This window comes from Alligator mississippiensis, chromosome 2, assembly GCF_030867095.1.
Source record: "Alligator mississippiensis isolate rAllMis1 chromosome 2, rAllMis1, whole genome shotgun sequence".
Taxonomy (NCBI): domain Eukaryota; kingdom Metazoa; phylum Chordata; order Crocodylia; family Alligatoridae; genus Alligator; species Alligator mississippiensis.
Window position 1 is genome coordinate 278,336,744 of NC_081825.1, and position 13,340 is coordinate 278,350,083.

Here is a 13,340-nt window from a genome sequence, read left to right on the forward strand (position 1 = left end):
TATATACAGTTAAAACCTCTGGGTAAAAATTGAACAGTTGTTTTTTATATCATTTTGAGTAATTTCTGAAGAGCAATATTTGATAGGTGTTTAAGATACAAAAATCATGTGAGACTGCAGTAAGAATATATTCCCAAATGGTTAACATATTGCTGTGTTATTTTTAAATTTATATAATAAAATAAATGGTAATAATAGTGCAAAAGAAAGTGGGGGTAACTTAGATAAGAAGATTCTATAAGCAGAATTCTTTTGGGTCTGAAGGAGCTCTACAACTACAATTTTCACCACAATTATAGGCATATCTGATCTCTAAGAAGTCAGGATGAAATACCTGGAAAATTCTTGATAATCAATGATTTCTTCTAATTTATCTAGTAACGGAGTAATCCCAGGTTTTAAGGTTTGAAAGCTTTCTGCTTGAACAACATTCTTCTTCTTTTCCTTCCTTTTACTGTTTTTTTCTGGTTTCATCACTGTTGTTGATATATCTTCCAATTGGTCTACAGTGAACTATTTAGAAAAGGAAAAAACATTTTGTCAGATGGTAACAAGATTAATGCAGCTTTACCATACCTTACTGTTTGTAATAATAAACTCCAAGTAGTGCATGAAGAGTGAAGTTTATGCTACCAACATTAAAAAAAAAAGTCCTTAGTAAAAAGTCATTGCTTGAATATTGTGTTGGACCACACAGTTATACTATGTTATCGGTTTATCAGAAATTAATCTTTCCATTGCCTTGAAAAGATAATGTTTGCACAAGAAATCTTAGCCCAGCCTGCATCCTGGAAAGGATCACTTCAGGTTTGTCTAGCAACCAGCCTTTTATCTATAGTAGTTTAGTCTGCTTATAAGGATTCAATTCTGCAAACACACACTTGAATAAAAATTTGTCCAAGAAGGAAAATGATATTGGTATAAGCAAAAGACCAGAGATGGCGCTCGTAAGTCAACTTGCTACGGTTCCAGAATTACAGAGTTTGAGCTTTCCTCCTGAACTGAGCTGAAGACCATCCCCAGCTAACCTAGAAGTAAAAGAGTGCTCCATTTTGGCTGGAGAGATAGAGGCAGCTGGATGTGAATGGTGGGCACATCACTTACACGTCAGTAAACAAACTAACAAAAAATACCTAAATAAAACAGAAAAAAACCCACTCTCCTTCTAACGTATTCGTTTTTCTATATACTAGGACAAATGGTAAAATTTTTCTAGGTAGAGAAGCTTTAATTTGATTTAACTTAAGGCAGGAATTGTCTTCACTTGTATGCATTGCATGTAAAAGTTGCATCACCTTGAAGATAACCCCATAACAGAAAGGTCACAGAGATAAGGTCACAGAGCAAGCCTATAGCTTGTATAAAGGTATCTAACATTTATATCTGTAGTAGTATTAGTATTCATTGTGGCCTACAGCTCCTAACAAGACTGTGATCATCACACATTCCATCCAGCAGAGGGCAGTGATAAATAACGTTATGGGAGAACAGACCTAGCATTTCTACTACAAAGTAAAAGGTATGATGGCCAGATTCTAACACCCTAATACATGCAGACGTGGACTCCTAGAATTTAAAAATCAAGAAATGTACCTCAGGATTTTCTGGAACTGTTTCTTGAGGGCTTGTGGATTCGTTGCCATCTTCTTCAACTTCTATTTTCTTTTCTACTAGAGTAACCTCTACATTTTCATAGGAGAACTCAGGGCAACTATTACGATCCATTTTGTCCTTCTGCATGTCTTCAGAATCCATTTCTGTTGCAGAGACATCCATGTTGCTTTGCAGACCTGGCTTCAGTGCATCCTGTTCCTTATTCTCATGCAAAGAATTTGTTAAAAGCTCAGAATAAACATGGTTTTTAGAAGCTTTAGGATCAAGACAAGGCTCAACAAAAGCTTCTAAAACTGCTGATATAGGAACATTGTAATGTGGATAATAGAAAAGATCATGAGGAATTACAGAAACTTTTGAAGAACTTGGTGATATTTTAGCTTCAGATCCGCCTTCACTAAGATTATCTAGATTTCCAGGAACTTTACTCACCAGTGGGGCTGGTTTTCCACATTTGCCAGATGCAGATATTTCTAGCTGGCCTTTGAAATTTGAATCTTTGGATAAATGCTGGATAACTTGTGCTCCCTGAAGAACAGGTGATTGTTCTGAATGTTCATGTGCTTCTGGAAATGTTGGTATTTCTTCACTGAGTAGATTCAAAACATGCTGCGTATCTTCTTCTTTGAAGGCATTTTCCTCTAGAAGAGTCTCATTTTGGGGTTCCATGTCTCCTTTTAGTTTTTTTGGTTCATTTGTAAGTGTATCTGAAGTCTGAGATGATAGGTTGAAAGAACAACTTTCTTTAATTTTGTTAGCTGGTGAGGTCTTAGCTTCATTTGCCTTTCTAGTCAACTGTTTAGAATAGTCTTCAAAAGAATCAGCTGCATTTTTCTGAACATCCAAAAGACTGTTGTTCTGTTTCAGTGCATCATTGTACGTGCCCTCTTCATTTGGATTCAATTTATCACTAAGAACTTCCCAGGAAGAAATGGGGTCAAAACTGACAGAATCCGTGATCGGCAAAGAGGTAGGCCTCTGAGGTACCTCTCCAGAGGCCAATACTGAGGACTCTTCAGGGGCCCTCTGTGAGTTATCCGATATTGGTGGATTTGGTTTGTCATTAAGTTCTTCATTTGCAATTTCTGGTTGTATTTCCTCCAGCAAATCATGGACACAAACCTTTAGAGGAGGAGGCTGGCTCCTTTCATGGTTAACTGTACATGCATGCTCTCCATTTTCATTCAAAATCAAAATCTTGCCTTCCTGTTCTGAAGGAGTGTCTTTAATGTGGACATATCTCGATTCAATGGGTAATTCCTTCTCAAGATCTAAAAAATCTTCCTGCAAAGGATGATAAAACAATAGTCACAACTTACATATCACTTTACATTTTTAAATTGCTATAGCAAGAATAACTAATCAGTCCCATACTAGCATCACCCCATGAACTAGCCAAGTAACAACTATCTCATTTTCAAGTACATGACCTGAATTAAGAAAGGTTAAGTGAACAGTACTAAACCACACAGAAGTCACAGACATGGCTGTATTAGAACTGAGAGATCCTAACTCTCAGTCATTAATACAATTCATCTCTTAATGGAGGGATATCTTATTTATAATATTTGTAGTATCTTGGAGGGATATCTTATTTATAGTATTTTACACACACGCATGGGCTGAAATAAACCTATAGGGCACGTCTAGACAAGCAAAGCCGTGCGGTATGTGGCACTGCAGACACGTCTGAGGTGCCAAATACAGCATGTTCAGCTGTTCTCTATGCTGCAAGGGAACAGCGCAGGGTTTTTTTTTTGACCCCTGGATATCCAGGGGTCCAAAAAAAGGTGCAAAAAAAAAAGAAAGTGGAGCAGCACACACGGAGGCCGCATGCAACGATCAAAACTGGAGCCTGACCAGCCGGAGCTGTGCTGCAGCTGCCAGCCAGGCTCCAAGAGGGAGGATTGCTGCTGTTGCAGCCCTGGGAGGCTCCCAGGAACCCAGGTCAGGCTACGAGAGCCAGCCCAGTGTTAGCTCCAGCCTCTCCCAACCCACCTGAGGTAACTCGCCATGTGTCAGAGCACACATGGCATAGGCGTTCCCTGGAGATAACTAGTGTTGGCACAAAGTCCACCACCGCTAGTTGTCCCCAGGGAACCAAACATCGACGCTCATGTGGACACAGCCATAGAGTTTATCAGGAAAGCAGGAAGAAAGGTTGTTTTGAATTTCATTCCTCCCCCATTATGAAAAGTAATCCATGATCTTTAAAAATGCTATAAAATGCCATCTGCAAAAATAACTGCAGCTGGAGATTTTATTCAATGTAAATGAGAGGAAGTTAGTAGAAAGCAGCATTAACACATGAGCCATTTTTCTTTGTATGTTTCTTTGGGCAAAACAACCAGAACATCCTACTACTCCTGGGGACTATGTCTCTTGGAATATCCTTTTCATAGTGAAAAGGCAGATTTTACACCAGTGACAGCCAATACCCATGGGGGGGGGGAGGTTTGATAAGCCCAGAAAGATCCGGTTTGTTAGGACAGATCTACTAAGTTTATTCCAATTCCTCCTTTGCTCTCATTTTTCTCAACCCTTGTTATGTCTTCAGTCCTTCAATTCCCTTTCCTCTACCTTCAACAAGCTTTTCCACCTCTCAGCCCCCACAAAGATTACTTATCTGTTCTTTCCAATGAATTCCAAACCAGTTCCTTACCTTTGAGAAGACCTCAAGTGAAATCCTGGTCCCAGTGAAGTCACCTAAAAAATTTTTTTCCACAGACTTCAATAGGGCCAAGATTTCACTGGTGAATGCTTGACTGCGATAACAGCCTGTAGAGCTAAAATAGGCTGTATCTTTCAGTTCTTCTTGGTTTTGAAATTAGAGAACAGTCCAACAAGGACTGTTAAAATGGCTGTAACAATGACTGCCAAGTTATCTGAGATTCTGGGAGGGGTTTTAGTACAATTATGAACCCTCTTAGGGTCTGGGGCAAGAAAGAATCAGGAGATTGTTTACTTGAATGGCTATTAACCCTATGAAAGCTGGGTTTTGGCTTAAGGTTTGGCCTGATTAGCAACCCCAATGGAAAACCTCAAGGATCTGAGACAAACTTACCTGGAATTGTTAAAAATTAATGTGGGTTTTAACCAACTTGAAATAAAATAGTTTGTAAGGTGAACAAGTGAACAAATATATACTTTTTTTTTTTCAAAAAAGCCATTGCAAATTCTAAAAACTCCATACTCTAGGAGACAGACATAGACATACCCCTTCTAGCTCTGGGAAATGCTCCAGAAATTGTGCCACATATGTCATGATTGATTGTTCATCAGGTGACTCAACCATTATATCTATGGAGGAAAAACATGAACTGTTTAAATGCTTTAAGAAACTTCCATAGGAATGGGTGATCAGAAGTATATCCTATGTATATGATTCAAGGTAGAAATATTCTTATGAAAAGCTACATTCATTTGCTCTTTTTTTGGACTAGAAAAGGCAGAATCCTCTTTACTACTGATAGACTCTGAGGACCTTTCTAACACTAGAAATGTTTCCAGGAGAAGAGGCAGTATAGGCTCTCTCTACCCTCCTCCTACTGTCTTTCTCAGATCGGTATGATCCCAGGAACTCGAGTGTGAGAAGCAAGTGGGGAGCAGCAGGCAGCAGCTCCTTCCCTGCCTTCCCAGTCTACGAGAGAAGCAGGAGCAGTGCGCCCCTCCCTCCCACCTTTTCCAAACTGGGATGACCCCAGTCTGGGGAAGGCACTGGAGCCTTCCTCCCTGCTTGATCCCTCCTGGGACCGGGAGGAAGCGAAGAGCTGCTGCTTCCCTCACCTTCCCTAGACCAGAGTGATCCCAGTCTCGGTAAGTTGAAGAGAGCGTTTCCCTGCCTCTCAACACCCACTGGTCTCCAGAGTTGAAATTCTCCTGCTAGAAACTTAACACCTGTATGTGGCCTCTCTCTCCTCCACTTTAACATTTTTGCAGTCTCCATGCAAGGTCCTCAGTTGCATCACTGATGCCCACCCTCATTTTAGGATTGAATCAGAGGCATGTTGACAAATGTAACAGCAGAAGTTTCATGAAAAGGAAAGGAAAATTAAAATAAATATACAGCAACCTCTTAGCTGTGTTTGAGTAGGATACATTTTTCCTATCTTGTCTTATTTTTCTGGTTTACAGTGTAAGCCTTTGGGATGATAATGACTATGTTCACACAGTTCCCAGCCCAGTGGAGTACAGACTGGAGCCTGAGAGAGTTGTAATATTAATTCATTATTTTGATAGAGGACATAAGGGTATGCCATGAACCAGAGCCCTATTATGCTAAGATGTTGTACAAACACAACAGAAAGGCAGTCACGCAGAGCCCCAAACAGCTTACAATTTAAAGATAAGATGAAAGACAACAGATAGATGGATACAGGCAGGTGAGGGAATAGTAGGAAACAGTATTATTCAGCATGATAGATAGTAGTCTGACCACAGCAACAGCCTAACCATTGCCAAGTATTTTGAACACATAATAAATAATCAGTCACAACTCTTTTATTACAATTTCCAAGATTCACTGAAAGAAATATGATGTGAATGTGTTACCTTCTGGTTCCAGAAGTCTAGGAACACCAAGCACATTTTGTGCTATGCTGAAAGCATCCTCTAAGTTTTCCCTGGCTGATTTCTCCAAAGCTTGTTTTATATCTACCAAGGTGGAATCGATTGCTTTTATTACAGCTAAGAAAGCAAGGCCACTCCGCCAACTGCTGGCGAAGTCCTGAACTGCAACGCCATATCTAAATAAAAAGACGTGGATTTAGATCTGTGATTGTATTTAATAAAAGCACCATCACCTTCAAATATCTTGAATTATATCAAAGTTATTTGGTTGCAAAAGTCACGTCTGAGTTTCTTGGACTTAAAACAGTATGACATACTTTCAGATAATACAAAGATTCATAAGTTGGGTCAACCGTTTGGCTATCAATGGACATCAACCTGTTTGTAGAAACCAGTTAGCAAAAAACAAAAACCCTCCAGGATTTCGCAACCACATTTAACATTTACAAAACCAAATGTCTGAATAACTGCTGTTTTTACTGTGCTATAATGTTTTAATCCCATAGTAAGGGAAAGGGGCCAACACATATGTTAAACAGTAATATAAATGAGTCATATTTTTGTATGCTTGGCCTTAAATAACAAAATCAGTGCCATGCAGAATGCAGAAAGAGCCAATATATGCATCTGTCAACTTTTGGTTCATGCACAAGTTCTTTGCATATAAAAGTTAAAATGAAATACACCAAAAATAGAGTTCTGTAAAATTTCCTGGTTAAACAGCTAGGACTGAGTTAATATAATTGCACTTTCTTGTTTCTTGTAAATATGCTATAAAACATTTCATTTCCCAACCATTTATTTCCTTTTACCCAGTACTTTTAAGTGGGACTGAAAACATTTTGGCTTTTACTGCTTTAGTTCATTTCCTCCTTAGTGCCCCCCCAGTCACTAGCAGTGTCAGCATCATTACAGTGCTGTAAATAGGATTTTTTTATTAACTTGTTTAGCCTCCTCTGTCTGCACTAGCAGCAACCAATCATAAACTGCAACAAGCTATATTCACCTCTGTACAATTCCACTGACTTACTTAGAAAGAGGTAGTTAGTTGTGTTTGTCTGAAGTCAGGCAGAAGGCAGAGTTAGGCAACTGGGGGTGGATGGGTTGGTATCAACCTGGAAGGACGTGGGCAGTGGGGTCCCGCAGGGCTTGGTCCTTGGACCGATACTCTTTAATGTCTTTATCAGAGACTTGGACGAGGGAGTGAAGGGTACTCTGTCCAAGTTTGCGGATGATACAAAACTGTGGGGAGAAGTGGACACACCAGAGGGCAGGAAACAACTACAAGTAGACCTGGACAGGTTGGACAAGTGAGCAGAAAACAACAGAATGCAATTTAACAAGGAGAAATGCAAAGTGCTGCACCTAGGGAGGAAAAATGTCCAGCACACCTACAGCCTAGGAAATGACCTGCTCAGTAGCATGGAAGCGGAAAGGGATCTTGGAGTCCTTGTGGACTCCAAGATGAACATGAGTCGTCAGTGTGATGAAGTCATCAGAAAAGCTAACTGCACTTTATCACGCATCAGCAGATGCATGACAAACAGAGCCAAGGAGGTGATACTTCCTCTCTTTCGGGCACTGGTCAGACCGCAGTTGGAATACTGTATGCAGTTTTGGGCGCCGCACTTCAAGAGGGATGTGGATAACCTGGAGAGGGTCCAGAGAAGGGCCACTCGTATGGTTAAGGGCTTGCAGGCCAAGCCCTACGAGGAGAGACTAGGGCACCTGGACCTCTTCAGCCTCCGCAAGAGAAGGTTGAGAGGCGAACTCGTGGCTGCCTATAAATTCATCATGGGGGTGCAGAAGGGAATCGGTGAGGCTCTACTCACCAAGGCACCCCTGGGGGTCACAAGAAATAATGGCCACAAGCTAGCAGAGGGCAGATTTAGACTAGACATTAGGAGGAATTTCTTCACGTTAGTGGCCAAAATCTGGAATGGGCTCCCAAGGGAGGTGGTGCTCTCCCCTACTCTGGGGGTCTTCAAGAAGAGGTTAGATGGGCATCTGGCTGGGGTCATCTGAACCCAGCACTCTTTCCTGCCTATGCAGGGGGTTGGACTCAATGATCTATTGAGCTCCCTTCCGACCCTAACATCTATGAACCTATGAAAACTTAGAAGCTAACTGAATCTCTAATTTAGGTGTACCTCTACTCTGCCTTCTGCCTGACTTCTTTAGAATTATTTCACAGACGAATGTGAGAGAATGGGCTTAAAGAACTTTCATATTTCAGTGCTGTGCACATAAAATATTTGTATGCACAGGCACAAATCTTTACCCATAAAGCCCTAGAGCAAACATTTGGCCAAAGACCCCGCCATTCAATTTGGATAAGCACATTTTGACCCACTATTGCCTACATAAAGGTGGTTGTTTTCTGTCAACCATTTCTTCTTGGCCCGTATATTAAATCTACAACAGACATTACTTTTACACCAATAATAATTTGATACCAAGTGATTTATTTTTTGGCCAAAGAGGGGTTAGCCAATGGGGCGGATCTGGCACGTGAAAGTCTGAGCTAGCATGGCGGGGGCTGGAAATCGGTGGAACAGAGCTGTGCCATGCCACTCATCCCCTTCTGCGGAGCCTGCTACTCCACTCCATCTGCACTTAGCCTTGCTGCAGAGAGAATGGGGATCAGCAGTAGAGGGAACACAGGCAACTGGCTGCTTCAGAAGGTTGTGGAAACTTGCTGCCTGAAGCAGAGGGCTGGGCTGCAAAGCTGTCTTGTGCCTAAGCTATTTGCCAGTGCCCCTGTTAATTATACTTAATTTTCAAACATAATCTGCTTTTATGTGTTGAGATACAAAGTTCAAAGCCACATCCAATTTCTTTCAAGGTGTAAGGGGGTTTAAATTCACATGTTCCCATTTGGGCACCCCTAATTTTCATAACACATGAAATGGCCATTCTTCTAGAAAGAGAATGCTAATTCTTAAGACTGCATGCAGTGATCCCAAAGGGGAAACAACAACATTCATAATTATCTTAAACACCTGTTCAAACTCTTTATTTAATAGCTGCCTTTTGATCTGCTCAACATATGTAACAGATTGCAAACATACCAGGACAAGGAAAGGTCTTAATATGGGTCCTTTGCAGTGCTACATATGCTGGTGGCAGTTAACTCATAACACCAAAATTGTGAAAAAGGAAAATGGGGCCTGCAGCTCAGCTGCTTCAGATCAGTCAATTTATATCTGAGGCTCTGGCCCATAATATGCCAAAAGATAAGTAAATTGCTCGCTCTCAGAAAAGCCAAGTTTTAAACAACCTGTATTATTGCAGACTCCTCCCACAGACTACATAAAAAATAATTTTAAATCTTGAGGAAAGAGGTGGTAAACTGAGAGCTTTTCTAAGGTATGGACAGGACTTGAAAGTTGACTTACTTTCGTGTTTTTCTCTGAACCCAGGTCAAAAGGGCTCTGATTGTTTTTCGCTGATCCTTCACTGTAACAGACATGCTCCTCTCTACGTTTGGAGTGCTAGGGTAAGAGGTGTCTGAGTCAGCTCCGCTGGGCCCTGATGACAGGCTGGAAGAGGACGAGTTCCTATTGAGGTTTCCTGTAAGTTCCTTAATCTGTAAGAAATGAGGTAAAACACAAGGTACTTAAATTTGGGAAAAGCAGTCAAAACAAACCTAAATCCTGTTTTCAGGAAAACTAATAGTGGTATTTCCTTTAAGATGATAGCCTTAAAACACCTTTAAAGGTGTTTTAAGGTCTAATTATAGGCCTGTGTATTAAGATAACACAGACCATAATAGCCCTAAAAATCAGCACCCTGAATGGTGGTCTCATGCCAAGGAAGGGGGGTGGGGGAGATGTAGTTCTGGGTTCTTCATGTCCCCCTTCTCTGCTGTGGGCCCCACTGTTAGGTGGGCTACATCACCTGGATTTTCTCTCTGTGCCCAAGCTGCTGCCCTGCAACCCACAATACTCTAATATAGAGTGTAATGACAATACATCTTGGGAGTCTTGCTTCTAGAGCAGTAGTCCAATGTTCGAGGTGATCAGAGCTGTTTGGGGAATGGAGGGCAAGCATCACACTGCCCTCCGAGTTCTATAAACAAGAGAATGGCACTCTCTATTCATTAGACTTCAGTGAAGCTTTCTTTCAAGAAACAGCATATTCATTTTACATACAGGTTAGAAATGGGTTGAGAAGATGGTATTGAGATCTGACTCAGGTTTGGAACAAAGCTGACAGTTCAGATTTATCACCTCCAACAGTATCATGCTCTTCTCACAATAGTTAGGCCCAGAGCAGAGCCGGCCTATGCCAGAGCAGCTGCCAACACACAGGGAGGCATCAGCAGTGGCTGTTTTTGTGCCCTCCACAAAGGCAATGCCCAGGGTTTCTGCCCCATTTGCCCCTACCACTCCATTATGCTACTGGTTTGGCCCCAGACAGAAACCTAAGCTTGTGAAATTCTACCTTCTGAATGACTGAATTCTCCCCTGAATTCTGGTGAAATGGCCTGTCCTTTTGTGTCACACCCATCACCTTCCCTTTCCCTTTCCCTCTCCCCAGCCCCAAAAAGCCCCAGACCTTTAACCCTGCTTCTCCTGGTTGAGCTGGGCTAAGTACAGACAGTCAAAAAGCCTGAGGCGGAATCGATTCAGACTTTGCAGGTTAGTCTACAATGCAGAGATTAAATTGAGAAACAACTGGACACATTTACTTTTGATTCAGGAAATGCAGCCAGATGCCTGCAGTGGCTCAGGCCAGAAGCCAGGGGGCACTACAGCACACCTCTCTGGCATGTAGCCAGCATTGGCTGTGTACTGCTTCCAAGGTCTCTGGGATTTACAGTCCAGAATCACAGTAGCAGGACTCTGCAGGGCTGCTCATCTCTTCCTGTTCCTGCTTCCAGGTACCTCTGAGATTTGTAGTCTAGTCCACAGCTGCAGTCAACAGTAAGTTTCAGTAAGTTTAGCAGTAGGGCAGCTCTGTACTCAGGAGAAGGTGGGTTTAACCCCCCTCCTTGGCCCCAGACCCAGCCAGGGTTTGCCTGGGTGGGGGGGAAGAAGTCCCTTCCCCCCGCCCCAGCCCTTCTCGGCTGGAGAAGACAACACAGCACAGCAAAGCTCAGCCCAAGGCTAGAAAGCATGTTGGGATGCTGGGGGACTGTGTTTTAATTTGAACCAGAAAGGGGTCTGGCACAGAAGTTTCATAAACCGGTTTCATGCAAATCAGTTAAATCTGATACTACATTCAACCAGGTTTATCTTAAACCAGTTTTAGCCATTTTGAAACTGGTTTATGTGCACTGAGCTTCTGTTCTGTTACAGGTTTAAACCAGTTTCTGATCAATTAAACTGATTTACATGTAACTTCTGTCCCTAGCCCTGGACACAATCCTATTGGTGTTGATTCACACCCAGAGAATTTGGACTAGAGCCCCAAGCAGTTAGAAGGGAAGAAGTAGCAGAAATTTTAGTTGAGCTAGCATCAGAAATTCATGTAGGCCTGAGCTTCCTTTACACCACAGTAACTCCACTGAAATTAATAGAATTACATAATTGTAATGGGGTAGATGAAGTCAGGATCAAGCCCATTCTCCATTATTTCTGTTCTTTATGTATTTTGCTGGAGCTGACCAATTTCATGGAGTAGTTCACTTAGTATTACAGTATAAGTAGTTTTACCTGAAAGAACAAGATTATATTCCATATTAGCCCCAGTACCAGAGATGAATTTCCATCCGCTATTTCTGCTGCATCGATGCTAACCAGTTTTACCTGCAGAAAAGTAGGTTATAAGCTTAAGGGATGTATAAATATGGATTACATGAGAAACACAGTGTAAATGTAGAAAATACATCAGGTCAAATCCAGATAATTGCACACATACACAACCCTTCTGTCACAGGCAACCAACAACTCTGAAATTCTCTAATAAAATTTGTCCTTGTTTGCTTAAGTTTATTTTTAACTTGCCTCAAAGGGAGCAAAAAACTGAGTCTGAAGTTTGCTCAAGGCACTCCTTGGAGGCATCTGACCTAAAATCATTACCAGGAAAATGATTACAAGTTAGGAAGCACATGGAACATAGTTTTCCTAGCTCACACCTTCCTTCCAAGACTGCTTGGGAAGCTTTGCACCATTCCATTTCTGCTTTGCACATTTCTCTGGTTGGCAGGAAATCTGCTCTTTTTGTGCTTCTTATTTCTTGCCAGGCCGACTAAGGAATGAGGATTATAAATATAGCCACTACAATGAATTCCAGAGCTGAGCCCACCCTTAGATTTCAAAACCAGGGACTACCAAGAGCCAAACCATCTCTCACGATAAAGACAAAAGGGAATTTTAGCCCACCCTATACAGGGAATAGCTATAGTCATCAAAACAGATAAGCCCAGCACTGCTTCCTTGAGACCACTTCCTCTTCCCCTTCCTCAGTATCTCATTCCCTCTAATAAGGGTGTTTCCTTCATACAATCATGGAACAGGATGATGCTGATGCCACTTATCAGCCACAGAGAGCGGGCATATACCCCATTACACCTTTCCCATTTCTTCTGAGGAACAAGAGCACTGCACAGTTCAGAGCTGGGCTGAAATACAGCTTAAACTTGAGGGGAGGGTAACATGACCTGAAATCATTTTCTGTGCAAAGGAAAATAAAGTTTCCCAGACCCTCAGTTTTCCTTTTAACATGCATCTGCCTTTCCCCTATCTTCCCCTTTCCTTCTCCCTCATGGCTTTTTAAATCACTTGTCACTTATGTCTGACAAGATCAGTTAGCACAGGCTGGGTTTGTCCAAACCAAGCAATCCATAGTTCCCACATTGAGGTTTCTTTCATATGATAACATGAGAATATTATTCCCTTAGACAACACAGGCTTGTTGTTGGCAAAGGAGTGGAGCAGGAAGCAAGGAAGTTGTCAATATTGCAAATGACACTTAGGTTGAGTTAAAGCCCAATATACAGTCTGTATCTACCACTCAGAAATTTCATACATGATGAATCACTTAACAATACTTTGCCCTGCTGCCCTGACTCTACAGAACTGCACTCTGTGACAGGTTCCACCCCATTTGTGGTTTAATATATAAACCTATAGGTCTTGCAGCCAAGGCAGTTTGCCAACACTTTCATCACTGCCCTTCACTCCCAGTTTAGTTAAATTGAAATGAGATTA

The 13,340-nt window shown here is 41.7% G+C and overlaps 1 protein-coding gene across 2 annotated transcripts in view; it reads right to left on the reverse strand.

Annotated features, from left to right (window-relative positions):
* CLMN (calmin) overlaps positions 1–13,340 on the reverse strand; it is a 141,608-nt gene that overhangs the window by 16,280 nt on the left and 111,988 nt on the right. For both annotated transcript variants that reach the window (XM_019481630.2, XM_014596406.3), the window contains exons 5-10: positions 11,844–11,936; positions 9,582–9,772; positions 6,166–6,359; positions 4,832–4,914; positions 1,594–2,898; positions 335–513 (exon numbers count right to left, since the gene is read on the reverse strand). In XM_019481630.2, the coding sequence (XP_019337175.1) occupies positions 335–513; positions 1,594–2,898; positions 4,832–4,914; positions 6,166–6,359; positions 9,582–9,772; positions 11,844–11,936 (2,045 nt within the window). The remainder of the gene's footprint in view (positions 1–334; positions 514–1,593; positions 2,899–4,831; positions 4,915–6,165; positions 6,360–9,581; positions 9,773–11,843; positions 11,937–13,340) is intronic.